General features: G+C 48.4%; 1 protein-coding gene across 1 annotated transcript; it reads left to right on the top strand.

The window, feature by feature from the left end:
• Positions 1-7,012: 7,012 nt before the first annotated feature.
• On the top strand, positions 7,013-19,101 carry Serpinf1 (serpin family F member 1). The gene is made up of 8 exons (XM_027426748.2): positions 7,013-7,156; positions 10,669-10,750; positions 12,787-12,988; positions 13,509-13,664; positions 14,138-14,341; positions 15,129-15,271; positions 18,032-18,242; positions 18,727-19,101. Exons 2-8 carry the CDS (start codon positions 10,670-10,672, stop codon positions 18,984-18,986), a joined length of 1,257 nt encoding a protein of 418 aa, XP_027282549.1. The 5' UTR covers positions 7,013-7,156; position 10,669; the 3' UTR covers positions 18,987-19,101.
• Positions 19,102-19,624: the final 523 nt, after the last annotated feature.

The following is a 19,624-nucleotide window of genomic DNA, read 5'->3' as shown; positions in this document are numbered from 1 at the left end:
TTTACTTTTTTTTTAAAGATTTATTATGTATACTTTTATTTTGTGTGTATTTTTTGTGAACGTATCTTTGTGTGTCACATCAATCGGATCATCTGGAGCTGGGGTTACAGGGTTCTGAGACACTATGTAGATTCTGGGAACCTAACCTGGGTTGCTGAAGGAACAGCCAGTGCTCTTAACTGCTGAGTCATCGTTCCCCTGACCCTCTTTCTTTCTTTCTTTCTTTCTTTCTTTCTTTCTTTCTTTTCTTTCTTTCTTTCTTTCTTTCTTTTTTCTCTTCTTCTTCTTCTTCTTCTTCCTCCTCCTCCTCCTCCTCCTCCTCTCTCCTCTCTCTCTCTCTCTCTCTCTCTTTGTCACAGGGTTTCTCTGTATAGCCCTGGCTGTCCTGGAACTAGCTCTTGTAGACCAAGTTGGTCTCGAACTCACTGAGATCCGCCTGCCTCTGCCTCCCAAGTATTGGGATTAAAGGATTGTGCCACCACGGACTGGCTTCCCTAACTTAAAAAAAATTAATTTTTAATTATATGTAGGAGTGTGTGGATATGTGTCCATGAGTGCAGTTGCCCTCAGGGGACAGAGGAGGGTGTGGAACACCATGGAGATGGATTTACAGGCAGTTGTGAAGCACTTGATGGGGTGCTGAGAACAATACTCCGGTCCTCTGTAAGAGCAGTACATTAACTACTGAGCCATTTCTCCAGCCCCCTATCGTGTGTATGTTTTAATTTTAACATTTATTTATTTTGTTCATTTGATTTTTGAGTTTTGGTGTTTTTTGTTTGTTTTGTTTTGTATTTGAGACTAGGTCTCACTATATGTAGCCTTAGCTGGCCTGGAACTCATTATGTAGACCAGGCTGTCCTCAAACTCACAGAGATCTGCTGACCTCAACCTCCCAAGTGCTGGGATTAAAGATGGGAGCCACCACGCCTAGCAGTTTACTGACTGACTTACTTATGACTCTGTGTGCCACAGTGCACAAGTAGAGCTGACAGTCAACTTGCTGGTTTTAGCTCTTTCCTTCTACCATATGGGTTTCAGGGATCAAACCTGGGCCCTCAGGATGGCAGCAGACTCCTTCACCTGCTTAGCCATCTTGCTGGCCCTTTCCCCTGGCTTTTAATTTTCTATAAATGAATCATAAAGTCTTCTCCTCTGTTGGGTGCCCTGCCCTGGCCTGGCAGTGCTGGGGATTGAACCCAAGGTCTTACCTATGAGGCAAACACCCCACCATTGAGCTGTTTCTACCTCAATTTGTATTCTCTGTCGGGTTTCTTGCACTCAGCCCCGTGTGTTGGAGACTTGCCTGTGTTGTGCCCAGCAATGCCCCTTCACCTGGAGGCCTTGGGCTTGGAGGTTACTGCTGGATCTGAGTTCTGTGGCTTCTGGATGGAAAGGGATGAGGTGGGAATAAGAAGCTGGTTGGCTGGCCCACCCAGGGTGCAGATCAAAGCCATAGAATTCTTCTTGGGAGGGAGGAGAAGGAAGTACTCAGGGCAATGGTATTTGGCATTGCCATTCCTAGGGTTTCTTTGTAAAGGAACGGGTAGGGGTGGTCCCTTTGGCTGATCTGGGAAGCAGAAAGACTATGGAGTGGATGGGGGATTTGCAATTTAAACTCGTTATAATGGAAATGTTATGCTAATCCAGGCCAATCACACGTCCCTTTTTGACTGGAAAAATTAGGACTATTCCTGTCATTTGAACTAATTAGTAGCATTCAGTCTTGCTGTTGGAAGTGTCCTATAAATTCATTCCTGGGCTACCATGTGGATCTGGTAGGCATGGAATTGCTAATGATGGTTTTGAAGGTAGCCATTTTAAATGTCAAGGGATTGACTGAATGCTTTGGTAAGGGGTGGGAGTGTATACTTGACACATAGAGATGCTTTAAGTCATGGAACTAGGGGCTGCATGGGGCTCCTGCTTAACTCCTGCAAGGGCCTGGGTTTCATCCCTAGTGGTGTGGGGAAGACACTGAACAGGAAGAAATCCCTTAAGGGGAAGACAATGTAACAGGAATGAAAAGGGTCCCAGATCAAGCAAGCAGAGACAGAGATGGGAGGACATGGGAACTGTAGAGAGAATGGGCTTCAAGAAGGAGGAACACTGCTTTGCTGCCTGCCGCTGAGATTGGAGTTTCCATGTGGTAGGGAACACCAGTCACCCAGGTGATGGCGGCAGTGTTAGAGAAGGTGGGCGCAGAGGCACAGAGGGGAGGAGGAAGCGGGAGCAGAAACTATGTAGACACGAGAGCAAACAGCTCTTTCCATCATGGCTGTGAGGGAAATGGGCAGTGACCTTAGGGGATGTAGCATAAAAAGGAGACTTTCAGATAATAAAAGTTTTTCTTTCTTTCTTTTTTTTTTCTTTCTTTTTCTCAATGTTCAGATTGAACCCAGGGTCTTGTATGTGCTGGGGAAGTTTGCTCTACACCAGGCTATACCCCAGTCCTAGGAGATGTCTTTAAATTTTTTTTATTTGCACATTCTTGTAGGTTTATGTTTGCATGTGAGTACATGTGCCTTAACACACAAGTAGAGGTCAGAGGACATCTTCTGGCTGTGGACTCTTTCTGGCTTGGCAGCAAGTGCTAACAGCTGTGCCCTGGGAGTGCAGACCTGTTTTGAAGCCTTGAGTAACTTCTTGTAGCAGACACTAAAAGAAGAGGCTGAGAGTCTGTTGGGTGAACTTTGGATGTTGTCTAATTTCCGGGAATCCCACAGAACCAAGAATGAAACAATGAGCTTTCTCCACTCTTCCAGTAGAGGGCGCACTCTTGCCAGAGCCTTTGGCAGCCAGTTGCATCCAGCATGCTTTCCCATCATGCATCTGTGATGGTTGGCTTGGTGGGAGCTACGATGTAGAGAGCCCTCTTTACCAATCCCCTTCTTCAGGTGCAGCCTGGGGAGGCACTGGCAGTGGAGTAGAGCAACTGGATTGAGGTCACACTAGAAGCTTTCTTTAAAAAATCAAGCAAACGCAACACTGGAAACAATGCAGCTATACTCCCTGCGAATAATTCCTTGTTTGCATATGCTCGTTTTATTCTTTGGTGGAATCGGGGATGGGATCTAGGACCTCATGCATGCCAGGCAAGCACCCTTTCAGAGCTTTATCTCCAGTCCTGTGGGAGGCTTTTGGTGCAGGACTTGTAGAAGTAGAATATTGAGGCTGGGCAGTGGTGACTCACTCCTTTAATCTCAGCGCTTGGGAGGCAGAGGCAGGCGGATCTCTGTGAGTTCGAAGCCAGCCAGCCTGGTCTACAGAGTGAGTTCCAGGACAGCCAGTGCTACACAAAGAAACCCTGTCTCGAAAACAGACAAACAAACAAACAAAAAGAATAATATTGGAAGTCAGCTTCGGGCTTGTCCATTTTTTTTTGTTTTGCTTTTTGTTTTTTTTGTTTTTTGAGACAGGGTTTCTCTGTAGCTTTGGAGGCTGTCCTGGAACTAGCTCTTGTAGTCCAGGCTGGTCTCGAAGTCACAGAGATCCATCTTCCTCTGCCTCCCGAGCCCTGGGATTAAAGGCGTGCGCCACCAGCACCCGACGTCTCTTACTTTTTTTTTTTTTTATTTAAAACTTGTTGTTAGATTTATTTTATGAGTGTTTTGCCTGAGTGTGTATCTATGCACCACATGCGATCCTGGTGCTCACAGAAGTCAGAAGAGGGCATTGGATCCCCTAGAACTGGGGTTATGGAGTTGTGAGCCACCCCGTGGGTGCTTGGAAATTTGCTAAGCCAAATCCTCTGCAAGACTAAAAAATGCTCTTAACTAATGAGCCATCTCTCAATGCCTTTTCCTTTTTGTTTTTGGTTTTCTCATTACTTTACAATGTTTTGGTGTGGTTGTGTTTTCTCTTTGGTTTTTTGTTTGCTTTTTTTTTTTTTTTTTTTTTTTTTGGACAGAGTTTCTCTGTGTAACAGCTCTGGCTGTCCTGGAATTAGCTTTGTAGACCAGGCTGGCCTCAGACTCACAGAGATCTGTCTGCCTCTGCTGGGATTAAAGGCATGTGTTACCACTGCCAGGCGTTTCTTTGTTTTATGATATCTTTGTTTGAAAAGAGAAATTGCTAACTTTAATGCCACATTCATCATCAACCTTTTACCTTACAGTTTGCACTTCTTTGGGCATTATTTATTTTATTTTAATTTTTAGAGATGGAGTCTCACTGTGTATTCCTGGTTGGCACGGAATTCTTTATGCAGGTCCCTAATCTTAAGTTTCCAGCACTTTTCCTTCTGTCTCCTGAATCCTGGAATCACATGTGTGCTACCACACCCAGCTATTTATTTATTATTGTTTGTTTTACCTACTTGGATGTATATGTGTACGCCATGGAGAATGCATGTGGAGATCAGAAAATCACCCGAGGAAATCATTTCTCTCCTTCCACCAAGTGAGTCCTGGGGAATCCACCGGTTGTCATCAATCATGCTTAGTGTCAAGTACTTTTGTTTGCTCAGCCATCTCATAGGCCCCATATTTTTCTTTCTGAGATAGGGTCTTATGTATCCCAGGTTGGCCTCCAACTCTTTTTTTTTTAAGGTTTATTTATTTAATTTATGTATGAGGACTCTATCTTCATGTATGCCTTTATGTCAGAAGAGAGCATCAGACTCTATTATAGAGCCACCATGTGGGTGCTGGGAATTGAACTCAGAACTCTGGAAAAGCAGCCAGTGCTCTTAACCAGTGAGTCATCTTTCCACCACCGGCCTCCAACTCTTACATGGAGGATTGCCTTAAAGTCTTGATTGCCCTTCCTCTACTCTTCAAGAACTAGGATTACAGGTGTTTACCATCCTGTCCTGCCTGGATTTGCTTTTTAGAGCATGGTATTGCTTAAAGAATATGCTGGGCGTGATAGGGCACACCTTAAATCACAACACTGGGAAGGCAGAAGCAAGAGGATCACTGTGAGTTCCAGACCAGCCAGGGCTACATAGTGAGGTCTGGTCCCAAACCAACCAACCAGGGAAGATATCAAAGTCAGCTGTGCTCAGAATGTGACACCCCTGGGTGATATGGGAGATTAACTGAGAAATTTTCACGGGATAGTTTTTGACTCTCTCTCTCTCTCTCTCTCCCCCTCCCCCCCCAGTGCGTGCGTGCGTGCGTGCGTGCGTGTGGTGTGTGTGTGTGTGTGTGTGTGTGTGTGTGTGTGTGTGTGTGTGTAGGTCAGAGGGCGACTTTGTGGAGTAGGCACTCTTCTTCCACCTAGGATTGAGCTCACATCACCAGGCTTAGACTGCAAGTGCCTTTACCCGCTAACACTAGCACTTTGCCTAGAGTCACACAGCAGTTTTTCTTTATTGAAAGGACCTGGACTCTGACTGTTGACACTCTCCTTCCTATGAAGTTGAACCTTGCCCACTGCAAAATCTCACTGGTCCCAGCTCTGCTTTCTGGGCTTCCTCGAGAATGCCAGCAGAGTCTCCTACATTTTCTCTCTTTTGAGCCTTTTCCTCTTTTCTTCTCTGAATGGCTATCAGGCTTTCTTAGTCAGACTAAAAAACATTTGCTATATAGGTCTAGAGAGCAACATTTTAAACCAGAGCAGCTGTGGAATACGAAGCATTCCACAACCTTCAGCTCTCTGGAGCAGATCCCATGCTACACCGTTGACAGTTCAATGTGATGAACTTTGTCCATGAGCAAGAGTAACAAAAATATTGTTCTTTAAAAAAAATCATTACATTTATTTATTTTGTGTGTGTGTGTATGTGTGTGTGTGTGTGTGTGTGTGTGTGTGTGTGTGTGTGTGTACAAGCCATGGCACACACAAGAAAGTCAGAGAAACACATGTCAAAGTTGGTTCTCTCCTTCCTTATGGGTACTGTGGATAGAACTCAGGTTTTCCTAGTGACTACTGAGACACCTCACTGGCCACTTTTTCTTTTCTTTATATTTTATGACACAGGGTTTCATGTAGCCCAGGCTAGCCTCAAATCTACTGTGTAGCTAAGGCTGGCCTTGAACTTCTGCCACCACTTTCTAAGTGTTGGGATTATAGACACCATACCAGTTACACAAATACTACCTTCAGGCTGTGTGTATTAAGAGTTATATGAAGGAGGTGAATTTCAAATTTAGAATTTCAAGTTTCATTCCCAAGATCTTTCATGTAGATGCAAATACTCCAGATCCCCAATTCAAAACTGTTTACTTTGGATCCTAGGTGTTTCAGATAAGGGGATTCAGCTTGGAGTCTCTAGTTGTCACTTGTTGACCTTTAGTTTTGAAATTCTGTTACAAGTTCTAATACCCCAGGGCAAACTGAATGCAAGTGTTCCCCTGTGCAGCAAACCTGTAGCGTGGGCCTCCTCTAGTGACAGGTGTCCTGTACACCTCATTTATTCCTCTGCTCAGATGTTTCCCCCACTGTCCCTTCTATTCTTCTTAAAGGTTTTAGTGTGTGTGTGTGTGTGTGTGTGTGTCTGTATGTGTGTGGTACCTGAGGAAGCCAGAAGAGGGTATCAGATTCTCTGGAGCTGGAGTTACAGGCAGTTGTGAGTTCCTGGTGTGGGTGCTGGACACAGAACTAAGGTCTTTTCTAAGAGCAGCCAGTGCTCTTAACCACGGAGCATCTCTCCAGCCCCCACCATCCTCTGTAATCTTCAGAGAACACGGAACTCCAGAACAGACAGTCCCAGTCCATCCTTTTGCTTTCCAGGACAGGGAGAATTATCTTTCTCCTCTACTGCAGGCAGAGGCAAAGCTAACCACTTGGAAGAACCCAATGTCTCCATGCAGCCCACCTCTCAGCCAATCCTTTCTGATGTTCAGGTTCAGATTCATGACCTACCCCAGGCTGCCTCAAGTGCCCTGTGACGTTAGCCATCATGTGGAGGGTCCCACTGAGGAGGGATGAAGGCCCAAGGAAGATGTGGTGGGAGAGGAGGGTGACATGAATGTGTGGTCTTGGAGACATAGGATGGATGGGCAGCAGTGGGTTAAAGTTAACACCAGACAATGATGCAATCACAGACTCCAAATTGAGTCAGGTCACTTTAAGAAAGGAGTAGCTGTAATCTGAAGCCTGCTGGACGCTGGGTTGGGAGGCAGTTATTCACTCCCCTGCTTGCTAGAGCCCCCTCAGGGTGCAGGCTGAGAGGGACCTAAACTCAGAGAGGAGCTGCTGTGGACAACAGGTAAGGCAGTTCCTGGTCTAGGCTGGAGAAGACAGACGGGACAGGCCCCTTGGCCAGAGGGACAGGGAAGAGCAGGGGCACCCCAGAGAGCAGAAAAGAGGGGTACAAGGAGGTAGAGGTAGGGATATAGTAGCCTCTGTACTTTAGGGACAAAGGTAAACAGATGAGAGGAAAGAAGAGAATTGGGGGGCGGAGGGCCGGGATACTGTTATCCCCTACATTATCCCACTGCAACAGAAGGAGAGGCTGCATGGGGGTTTAAATGGGGTGGAAAACAATGTGGGGGTATGGTGGTGGGCAGTGGGGAGGGCAGCTCTGGTCTGGTCTGAACAGTATCCCAAAGGGGTTATCATCTCACAGGCAGGGCTCTCCCTGGAGTTGCTTCCACCAGCAGTGAGCAAGGAAGGTGGTCTTCCTGTAACCCAGCCTGGCTCCTCTCAGATTGCTGCTTTTCACAATCAACTGGTGCTGAACCCCCCCCCCCTGCATCCCCCATCCTCCCCACCCCTCCCACCAAGGAGCAGCTGGCTGCCTGAGTCCTGCTGGGATGGGATGCCTGCTAGGTCCTCTCTCCAGCTCCCACCCATTCTGTTACCAAGTGAATGGGAGACAAATGAGGTCATGGCCTCTTGCAAACAATAAGCACCATTTAGCCTAGCTGGTGTGTGGGGTCTGGCTGCCCTTCTGCAGTCTTTTTACCTCTCGAGGAAGCCACAGCAGGGAGTGGTCTGGGTCAAAGAAAAGAGACAAGCTTTCCAAGTGCCAACCACTATCTGGACTTTAGCTGCCCCCATCAGTTCAGCCTCCAGGCTGAGGGGGATGGGTGGGGACCAAGGAGTTCTGGCTCCAGGGAGTTCTGGCTTTTCTGGGGTGCTGGGAGGTGCAACTATGGGGTGTTTCAGGTTCCAAGATTTCAGAAAAAACCAAACCAAACCAAACCAACAAAACTCTCACAAAACTTCCCCAGAGGTGAGTGGTGTAGCCTTGAGCCAGCAGAGAGGGAGGTGTCCTCCCCTGCTCTGTCCACATGTCCACTGCTGTGTGGCCTGAAGGCGGCTTGGTTCTGGGAGGAGGAAGCAGTGGAGGAGGAGCAACATGTTTGTCTCCCAGCTGGGTTTAATCTGAAACACATGTACTGGCTCCCGTTTGTCTTCCCAGCTTGGATTTGAGACCACAACATCCCAGTTTCTGTGCCTCTTGATTTGGGGCAGACCTTGGCTCAGAGGGGACAATCTTGACCCTTTCCCATGCCCTCCCCAACCTGTAGCCCAGGAATCTGGCTTGGACGCTGCTCTTTGGACAGAATGGCATCACTGTCCCAGTTCCCCTGGCTAGTCAGTAGCTGCCTACCCAACCCAGTTATAGCTCCCAGGGCACTGTATGTGTCCTGGGGCCCCTCTTGCAGACCCTTACTTCCTGCCTTTCAGGGTCTCCACTTCCTTGATTCCTGTGGCTTCAGGTGAAGATTTCACACTTCCATTAACACTTGCCCTGCTTATAGCTCTTGGGCTAGCACTGGACTCCCATGTCTCCCCATGCCCACCAGGTTCACTACCTCAGCTTCAGTTCTCAGCCTACCCATGTGGTGGTGACAGTGATCTGTGACTTAGACCCTGGAGGAACTCTGGCAGGCCCCTTCTGCAAGTGTATCTCACTTACTTCCTGCAATAGGAGCCAAGGGTGACCGTTTTCTCTCAGTCGATACCCACCCAGAGGGACCAGAGGGGGCTTTCTGTGCATCTTTGATAAATCAGCCTGCTGAGGCTCAGCAGGGGGAGGGTTCTGCCTGTGATGGGTGAGGCTGGGAGGGGAGGGCTATAATCTGTATCACTTTTCTGTTGTTCCAATGGTTTTTTTCCCCCACGAAGCTGGGAGGCAGTGCCCTGGGTGAGAACACAGGGGTCCCTAGAATTCCCACTGGGAGATCTGCCATAGATGAGGGGTTAGAACAAGGGAGGCTGGTTTCTGCTGGTGCTGCTGCTGGAAGCAGAGGAAACTTTGTCTTGTTTCCCCTCATGGGCTACAGTTGTCTAGTGGATTATCTGACTTAATTCTAAGAACTTAGCCAATGACTGCAGATTGCACTCCAAATTTTTCAGATCCAATTTGTTCTGGGAAGTCAGAAGAGTTGATGGTGTGTGTGTGTGTGTGTGTGTGTGTGTGTGTGTGGTGGGGGAGGGCAAGTGTATGTGACAGGATAATGATGGAGCTGAGGGAGCATTTCTGGGTATGTGTGCTGTAGGATGGGCGGAGGACACGCCATGCCACGACAGACAGTGGTCTTTTCCGTCTCTAGAATAAACTTTTCTGTGGACCTCGTACCCCAACCCTAGACCTGACTCCAGGAGCACAGGAATTTTGCTTTGTGTTCCAAGTGCCAGACCAGAGTCTGGGCAGAAAGGTCGCTGCTTCGGGAGGTGATAGGAGGTCCCACCAAAACTTAGTGTTGTTTAACCTGAAGGAAGGAAGGAAGGAGGGTAGGAAGGAAGGAAGTTAGGAAGGAAGGCAGGCTGACAGGCAGGCTTTGGGGTTAAGAGCTGTTTCCTTAAAGTGGGGGAGAAGACATAGCCCTTCAGAAGAGATGCCAGTGGAAGGGACAGCTGAGATCTTCCCAACCCCTGGCACTGCTAAGGGCTGCTAAGATACTATCTAGGCAGATGTGGTTGTGCACATTTAGGAGGCAGAGACAGGAGGACCACACATTCAAGGCCAGCTTACATATAGCAAGACTGCTTCAAAAAAGAAAAGAGAGCGAGAGGTTATATAATATAACGCTCATAACAGTAAGTAAATACTACTATATATGGAGGGGTTTGTTCTTTGGACAGCTATGAAGTTGGGGTTTGATCCCAGGCAGTGTGGGCCTAGTTTGCACCCTCTTAACTGAGTAAGCAACTGCTATTGAGATGGGACACTGTGGTCAAGCCAGGCACAGTGGGTGTCAAACAGTGGGATTCCAGCACTCAGCAGGCAGATGGAGGAGGGGAGGAGGGTAGCTGCAAGTTCAAGGCTAGCCTGGGCTACACAGGCAAGATCCTATCTAAAAAAAAAAAAAAAAAAAAAAAAAGGAGAGAGGGGCGAATAGACTGAGTGTCCTTATCGTGAGCTGCTTTTGGCCAGAAAACTTTTGGTGGATAGCAGGGCTAGCCCAAGGTTCTGTGAGTCTCTGAGCCCCACCAAATGAGCTGGCTGTATGCCTCCATGAAAAAACCTGGGTGTGTGTTTATTTTCTTGGGGCCAGAAGAGTCCACTGCTGGGTCTTCACTGCTCTGGCCCATTCTGGCCCTTAGGCTAGAAGGTGGGTCTTCCTATAGGAACTATTGTGGAGGCACAGCTCACGCTAAAGAGGAGGCAGGTGTGGGTGGGGACAGCAAACCTTAAGCTTCGAGTCCTTTTGGGGGCTGAGAGCTGGAGGGAAAGCTCTCATCCTGTCTGACTCTTGTCCCTATGAAGGGTGGGGTGGCAGCACAGGCGGTGGGAAGGGGAGTCACTTGCCCTCTTGTTTCTCCCAGGATGCAGGCCCTGGTGCTACTCCTCTGGACAGGAGCCCTGCTTGGGCATGGCAGCAGCCAGAATGTCGCCAGCAGCTCTGAGGTCAGTAGGGTGGGCAGCAGGAGTTCTAGCTCCTCTTCGGAGCCAGCAAAGGGAGGCAGCGCTGGGTCCGGGGTGGGCTCTGGCTTTCATTCCTTTAGTTGGTTTCTCCAGTGGCAAGACAAATATTTGCCTTACCATTCAGGCTATGGAGAAGCCTCTCCTGTGCAGAGGAAGTAGGGATAGGGTCTTGTCACACAAGGCACAAGCCAGTTGGGTATATTTAGTCTGTTTCCTAACAAGGCCACTATGGCCATTCACTTATTCCTTATCTAGTAACCACCTGCCTCAAAACGCAGGACCTTTCACATGCTACACAAGTGCTGTATTAGCCCTGCCCATGAACACTTATTCTGTGGTTGGTAGGTATGGATAGAAATATAAAAATCCCAGCATTCAGGTGGGCAGTGGTGGCACTCGTCTTTAATCCCAGCACTCAGGAGGAAGAAGCAGGTGGATCTCTGTGAGTTTGAGGCCAGCCTGGTCTACAGAGTGAGTTCCAGGACAGCTAGGGATACACAGAGAAACCCTGTCTTGAAAAACCTAAACAAACAAACAAAAATAAATGAGGCTAATTTTGCTTTTAATTAAAATATGTGTTTGTTATTCTTTTTTATGGCTCTTGTCATTTTTTTTTATGATTTTATTTAGTTATTATGTATACAACATTCTGCCTCCATTCTGCACACCAGAAGAGGGCACCAGATCTCATAACGGATGGTTGTGAGTCACCATGTGGTTGCTGGGAATTGAACTCAGGACCTCTGGAAGAACAGTCCGTGCTCTTAACCTCTGAGCCATTTCTCCAGCCCCGTGTTTGTTATTCTTATTATTATTATCATTATTTTGTTTTTGTTTTTCAAGACAGGGTTTCTCTGTGTAACATTCCTGGCTGTCCTGGAACTCACTCTGTAGACCAGGCTAGTCTTGAGATCTGAGATCTGCCTGCCTCTGCCTCCTGAGTGCTGAGATTAAAGGTGTGCACCATGACCACCAGCATATTTATTATTCTTGTGTGTGGGCACCTGTGGCACAGCATGTATGTGGAGACTAAGAGCAACTCTGCAGTCAATTCTTTCCTTCAGCCTTCACATGGGCTCTGGGAATCAAACTCAGGTCCCCAGGCTTGAGTGGCAAGCTCCTTTGCCTGATGAGTTCTATCACCAGCTCCTCAGATTTTACTTTTAAAGAACTCAATTCCTGAGCTTGCTGTGATGGTGCACGTCTTTAATCCCAGCACTCGGGAGGCAGAGGCAGTGGTTTGATGATGCCAGCCTGATTTACAGAGTGAGTTCCAGGACAGCCAGAGTCACGTCTTACCACCCTCCTATACCCCCAAACAGCATCAGGAATGGGAGATGTAGCTAAGTGTCAAATCACTTGTCCAACATATGCAAGAGCCTGGGCTTGATCCCTAGCCCTAGAAACAAAACAAAAACTAGCAGAGTCCCTCACATAGCAGCTAGCTAATAAGGAAGTGGTTGACACTGGAAAAGGAACCTAGGCAGACTCAGAACAGTCTGAAAGGGTGAGCAGGAGTGTGGTATGGCCTGAGGACAGGTTTCTTTGGTGGTGGTGGTGGTAGTGAGGTCTCCTGCCGAGAGACAGATTGTGTTTGTAGGCCAGAAGTCAATCCACAGGACCCCTCACTGGTCTGGAATACACTGACTTCTCCAGGACCTGCCCATTTCTTCCTCCCCAGTGCTGGGATTACAAGCATGCCCAGCCTTTTTTGTGTGCCTTCTGGGGATTGAATCCAGGTCCTCATGCTGACAGGCTGGCACTTTCCCAACTGCGCTAGTTCCCCAGCCCTGCCATTTTTATTTTAAAGTAGGCCAGGCTCCCTGCTCTCAGGTCACAGTTCAAGCTCGGTGGACCCTCTTGGTTGTCTCTTCCCAGCACAGAGGTTATGTACAGTCAGAGTGCACATGCTCACTCCAACCTTAGACTAATGGACCCCAGGCACCAGAGGACAACCCCAACCTGGAGGTGTTGCCATTCACTGTGTCTTCCCCACTGGTCCTTGTATTCTGACCCAGGGTTCCCCAGCCCCTGACAGCACAGGGGAGCCAGTGGAGGAGGAGGAGGACCCCTTCTTCAAGGTCCCGGTAAACAAGCTGGCAGCAGCAGTCTCCAACTTCGGCTATGACCTGTACCGCCTGAGATCCAGTGCCAGCCCAACTGCCAACGTTCTGCTGTCTCCACTCAGTGTGGCCACAGCCCTCTCTGCTCTTTCTCTGGGTGAGTGTCAGCCGAAGGAGGCTGCAAGTGAACCTGAATTTTCCCACGGAGTCTCTATGCATATGCTGCCGGGAGAGCAGGAAAGGGACAGTGGGGGCTACACCTCTGGCCAGGCACTGGCCACACACACACAATCCCTACCACTTTATGAAAGTGACACTCAATTCTTGGTTCCTAAGTGGACTCCTATTGTGTGTTAGTCATTTATCCAGGTTCTAGGGGTACTGCCACGAGCAGGCCCAGGTTCCTCCTCAGAATAGTGTAGGTAGCAAAGGGAAAACTTCAGGGACTGCACCCCACTCTTCTCTCTCTGTAGGTCTGATGGCCTTGGCCTATTTTAGAAATTTTTCCTAGCAATGCAGTTATATTTTCCTTGAAGCTCTCATTCACTTATATAGAATGTCTGCAATGTCAGCCTCCTTGGGCTCTCAGAAGACAACAGACTAGGTGTACACTATCCCTGTCCTGCTCTGGGTCCCATGGATAGCCATGAAGCCTGCCATCCTTTTCTCCCTGGCAGGAGCTGAACAACGAACAGAGTCCATCATTCACCGGGCTCTTTACTACGACTTGATCAGCAACTCGGACATCCATAGCACCTACAAGGAACTCCTTGCCTCTGTTACTGCCCCAGAGAAGAGCCTCAAGAGTGCTTCCAGAATTGTGTTTGAGAGAAGTCAGTAGCCCACCCACCCCACTCCTGAGTCTGTGTAGTCCAAGCTAGTCCCTGACTCATAGTGCTGCTCCTGCTTTCAAGTGCAGGCATGAGCCATCATGCCTGACACATGGTTGCTTTTCTGGTCTGGGTTGTCTGTGTGCTTCATGCTGAGGGTTCTGTCTAAACAATGGACTGTGTGTGCTCAGGCCAGGCCTGGTGCTGGTGGGCAGGAAAGGGCCTGTGAGAGCACAGAAGATCGGAAAGAGGAAGTGGACTGTGGGAGACAGCAGGAGGGTCCAGGAGGGCTGTGACATGAAGGGGAAGGCAATGGGTGGAATCCATTGTTCCTTGTCCAGGGTTTGGGCAAGTAGGCAGATGCCCCAGCAAGTCAGGGGAAGATGCTGAGCAGGAAGCTGGGGTCTGGAATGCTTTCAAAGTAAGGGTGCTTGTTGAGCTCTCACACACTGATCTTTGATCTGCTTCCTCTCAAGAACTTCGAGTAAGATCCAGCTTTGTTGCACCTCTGGAGAAATCATATGGGACCAGGCCCAGAATCCTCACTGGCAACCCTCGGATAGACCTCCAGGAAATTAACAACTGGATACAGGCCCAGATGAAAGGGAAACTTGCTCGGTCTACAAGGGAAATGCCCAGTGCCATCAGCATCCTCCTCCTCGGTGTGGCTTACTTCAAGGGTGAGGGCTTCCCCACTTCTCTTGGATGGCAGGTGTGTGGTGGTGGTGGTGAACACAATGCAGGTGCAAGGCCAGAGGAGGGTATGGAGCCATGTGTGCTTGTTCATCTCATCATCTACCAAGTGTTCCTGCTCCATGTGACACGTGAATGGCTGGGTGGGACTGGGCACAGATCTCTGACCAGGTTTAATCCTGGCTGTGCCCTGTCTCCTCAGCTTTCCTGTGAGGACTACATATCCACTTCACTGTACAATACGGGCTGTCTCATTCTCACAGAGACCCTGTCCTGCTCCAAGGATTCCACCTGTGCTCAGGACAATGCTTCCAGTTTCCTGCCAACACTCTTCTAGGCAGTAGTAACGTGTCAGGAGACCCTTCCACAGGCCTCATACAAGGTCTGTTTTCTTCAGAAAAGGGCTTGCAGCAGGAATGCTTTGACCAACTTCCCTCTGAAGATGTGACTGCCTTACTGAGTAGCAGCAAGAGTGGACCACCTAACCGAGTAGGAAGCCCCTGGAGCTTCCTACTCGGTACACAGGGGATAGGAGAGCAAGCACAACCCAGCATATTAAAAGCCACCTTAAACAAAAGGCCAAAGTGAGAACACCCACTCACTTCCAACTGAGTTTGCCAGGGGAAGAGTGTCAGCACCTGTGGACCACGGATCCTGTGGTCTACACCACACATGCTGGGACCCAGAAGCTCCTGTGTCCATGCTACTGACAGCTCAGGTCCCCTGGCCTTTCCGGTGGCATTGGCTCAGGAAGCTCCATATGTTTCCTTCCAGGGCAGTGGGTGACAAAGTTTGACTCGAGAAAGACGAGCCTCCAGGACTTCCACTTGGATGAGGACAGGACTGTGAAAGTCCCCATGATGTCAGAACCCAAGGCCATCCTACGATATGGCTTGGACTCTGATCTCAACTGCAAGGTGTGGGAGCATGGGGGGTGGGAGGGGTCAGAGAGGGGCAGGGTGGTATGGAATGGATGGCTGCTGAGATGGGTCAGCTATCTGAATTTTGCTGTTGTGACTTTGGGCAAGTTAGTAATGTTTCTGGGCCTTTCCTTTTCCTCCTCCTCCTCCTTTGTTTTTTTTTTTTTTTAAGATTTTATTTATTTATTATGTATACAGTTATCTGCATGCATGCTTGTACACTAGAAGAGGGTACTAGATCTCATTACAGATGGTTGTGAGCCACCATGTGGTTGCTGGGACCTCTGGAAGAGCAGTCAGTGCTCTTAACCTCTGAGCCATCTCTCCAGCCCCCCTCCTTTGGTTTTTAGAGACAGGTTTCTCTATTTAGCTTGGGAGCCTGTCCCAGAACTTGCTCTGTAGACCAGGTTAGCCTGGAACTCAGGGATCCACCTGCCTCTGCCTCCCAAGTGCTGGGATTAAAGGTGTATGCCACCACTGCCTGGTATCTTTCCTTTTCTTGAATCTAAGGAGTGAAAAGTAGTTATCAGAACTTATTCTCTAGGATTTGTTGTAAGGATCAGAGCCATAAAACACAGGTTTTTAAGACCTGGCATTCAGAGTTGGGGATGGAGACACACACCTGTAGTCAGTCTCAGGAGTCAGGAGCCTGAGGTAGGGTGACCAAGAGCCCAGTCTGAGCTGTACTTTGAGACCATCTCAACAAACAGAGATGGGCTGGAACAATGACTCAGTGGTTAAGAGCACTAGCTGCTTTTTCAGGGGAGACAGGTCTGATTCTCCAGCACCCAAATGGCAGCTCACACCTGTTTGTAACTCCAGTTCCAAGGGATCCAACACCCTCTTCTGGACTCTGTAGACACCAGGCATGTCTGTGGTGCACAGACAGACATGCAGGCTATCACCCATACATATAAAAACAAACAAACAAACAAACAAACAAACAAATGCTGGGGTGTACCACAATGGTGGAGCACGTGCCCAGTACGAGCAAGTTTAATCCTTAGTACTGCCAAAAACAAAACAAAGAAAAAGACTTGACACTCAAATGTTGATTTATTTATTCATTTCTTTCCTTTTTTATTTTTGAGACAGAGCCTCAAACTTACTAGCTGAGGATGACCTTGAACTCCTGATTTTCTTGCCTCTACCTCTCAAATGCGGCCTTGTAGGCATGAGCTACCACCCTGGTTAAAGCAGTGCTGGGGATCAACCCACAGCTTCATGCATGTTAGGCAAGAGCTCTACCAAGTGCACACAGCCCCAGCCCAAAGCTGTCTTTCCTGACAGCTCTTCTTTTAGAATTTAGACTCAAATTCTGACAGCTTGTCACAAACACCACACAATGACATTCTAAGGCTCTCAGTGAGCTTGACTTCTTTGTTGTTGTTGTGTTTTTTTTTTTTTTTTTTTTTTTTGTTTTTTCGAGACAGAGTTTCTCTGTGTAGCTTTGGAGACTATCCTGGCACTTGCTCTGGAGACCAGGCTGGCCTCGAACTCACAGAGATCCGCCTGCCTCTGCCTCCAGAGTGCTGGGATTAAAGGCATGCGCCACCAACGCTCGGCTGAGCTTGACTTCTTTCAGCGCTAAATCAGTAGTTACTAACTTCTTCTAGACTATGGTTTCTTTGGAAATCTGACAAAGTGGCTGAAACAATGGGGTGTGGTGGCACACCTTAATCCCAGCACTTGGGAGGCAGAAGTAGGTGGGCCTCTGTGAATTTAAGGCCAGTCTGGTCTATATAGAAAGTTTCAGGGCAACATAATAGAAAGACATTGTCTCAAAAACAAACAAACAAAAACCAAAACCCGATACAGTCCAGAGAAATGCTATTTCTGTATGTGGTTGTACAGGGCTCTATCTGAGAAGCCCTGGCACTATTCCATGGGCTTTATGGTAAGTACATGTGGCCAAAGGATCTGTTCTACTGTTCCTTTTTTTTTTTTTTTTCTGAGAGAGGGTTTCTCTGTGGCTTTGGAGGCTGTCCTGGAAGAACTAGCTCTTGTAGACCAGGCTGGTCTCGAACTCACAGAGATCCCCTTGCCTCTGCCTCCCGAGTGCTGGGATTAAAGGCGTGCGCCACCACTGCCCGGCTCTACTGTTCCTTTCTAGTCCAGGGATCTGAACAAAGCAAATGGTCAGTAAATGCTGCCAGGGAGATTCTGGGAGGATATCCAGTTTCAGCTCCTAGGAACCAGGTCCCGGACAGTGTTACCAATTTGACACAAGTTAGAGTCTTTGGAACAGCAGCTCAGAACCAGGCTGGCCTCTGGGCACACCTGTGGGGCATTTTCTTGACTAAGGATTGATGTGGGAGGGCCTAGCCCACTACAGACTATGCCATTTCTGAGCATGTGGTTCATGGCTGGTCTGAAAGGGCAGGCTAAGGAGCCCGGGGAAGTAAGCCAGAAGCAGCGTTCCACTTTGGTCTCTGTTTCAACTCCTGCCCTGAGTTCCCCGTGGTGATGAGCTTGACCTGAGAGTTCTAAGATAAAATAAACCCTTTCCTCCCCAAGTTGCTTTTGGTTACATTTTATCACAGCAATGGAAACCCCAAGTAAGATAAACTATAAGCTAACCATTTTCCATCAAACTTCTGAGAAGAAAAGTGCTTACTCCTGGAAGGACTTCCAGAGACCCGCAGAAGGCAACTGCTGCACTGGCTGGGGGTGGGGCCTGCCTCAGGGGAGGGGAAAGCAAGTCTTAAGGTCTGGGGTTTTGGCTCCAGACTAACTCACGTGCTTCTCTGTTGTTAGATTGCTCAGCTGCCCCTGACAGGAAAACTGAGCATCATCTTCTTCCTGCCCTTGACGGTAACCCAGAACTTGACCATGATAGAGGAGAGCCTCACTTCTGAGTTTGTTCATGACATAGATCGAGAGCTGAAGACCATCCAGGCTGTGCTGTCTGTCCCCAAGCTGAAGCTGAGCTATGAAGGGGAAGTTACCAAGTCTCTGCAGGAGATGAGTATGTTCTCAAGACCACTCTACTCCAGGGGCTGGACATAAGGCTGAGTCTGTGAGCCTGCCTTCTGCCTTGCTGACAGAACTTTTGGGTGGCTCTGGGCACTTGCTACACTGTTATGGGGGAGAGGAATATAGAACCACCTTCCCATCAGACTCAGTCCTAGGTCCCATGAGCACACGTCCTGTAACAGCCCAGAATATTGTCTCAGGCCAGGTCTGTTTCCCTTGCTGGCTCTATGCTCTCAGGTAGGTCACTGAGCCTGCAGTGGCTTAGAGAACCTCCTACCTCACAGGGAAAGTTTGCTTGCTTTCCTGAGAATCAGCTTACACAAACCAGGATTGTGTGTGTGTGTGTGTGTGTGTGTGTGTGTGTGTGTGTGTGTGTGTGTGTGTGTGTGTGTGTGTGTGTGTGTGTGTGTGTGTGTGTGTGTGTGTGTGTGTTTGGACAAGGAGGGTTTTCATGAAATCTCTCTCAATCTCTACAGAGCTACAGTCCTTGTTTGAGTCACCCGACTTCAGCAAGATCACAGGCAAACCTGTCAAGCTCACCCAAGTGGAACACAGGGCTGCTTTTGAGTGGAATGAGGAGGGGGTAGAAACCAGCCCCAACCCAGGCCTCCAGCCCGTCCGCCTCACCTTCCCATTAGACTATCACCTTAACCAACCTTTCATCTTTGTCCTGAGAGACACAGACACCGGGGCCCTTCTCTTCATAGGCAAAATCCTGGACCCTAGGGGCACTTGATGTTTCTACTCAATGTGCTCTAGGAGAAAACCTAGAGGGATGGCTGATTATACATTCCAGGAAGGCTGCCCTATAGCTTCAATGTATTCTTTGCAATAAAAGAGCTTTTCCTTAATTTTTGCTATTTTCTTCCTTCTCTTTGAAGCTATGTTTAGTATGGAGAGAAATTAGTCCTTATGAATTTACATACTTGTAACTGGCTCTGCTTAAGCTCTGCAGAAACTCACCATTTCCTGTATTGGGAACACTGGAGAGTGAGGAGGACTCACATGAGGGCACTCCCACCCCCACAACTACTGAAGCTTGCTGTGGTGTTCAGCTTTCTCTACTACAACACATTCCTGGGGAATCCACAGCTGTGACTGGCCCTCTTGCTTTTGGGCACATGGTGAAGCAGCCTTGCGACTTGTCTTATGATCTGGAAGCAAAGAGAAAAGAGGAGGCCAGAGATCCCCTTGGTTGGCCACCTCCCATTAGGGCTAACCTTTTTCATTTTTTTGAGACAGGGTTTCTCTGTGTAACAGCTCTGGCTGTCCTGGAACTCACTTTGTAGACGAGGCTAGCCTTGAATTTAACAGAGAGATCTGCCTGCCTCCCGGGTGCTGGGATTAAAGGCATGGGCCACCAGACTCTGCTTA

The sequence above is a fragment of the Cricetulus griseus genome, chromosome 7 (genome assembly GCF_003668045.3).
Source record: "Cricetulus griseus strain 17A/GY chromosome 7, alternate assembly CriGri-PICRH-1.0, whole genome shotgun sequence".
Classification (NCBI taxonomy): domain Eukaryota; kingdom Metazoa; phylum Chordata; class Mammalia; order Rodentia; family Cricetidae; genus Cricetulus; species Cricetulus griseus.
This window is presented reverse-complemented; position numbering and strand designations above follow the sequence as displayed.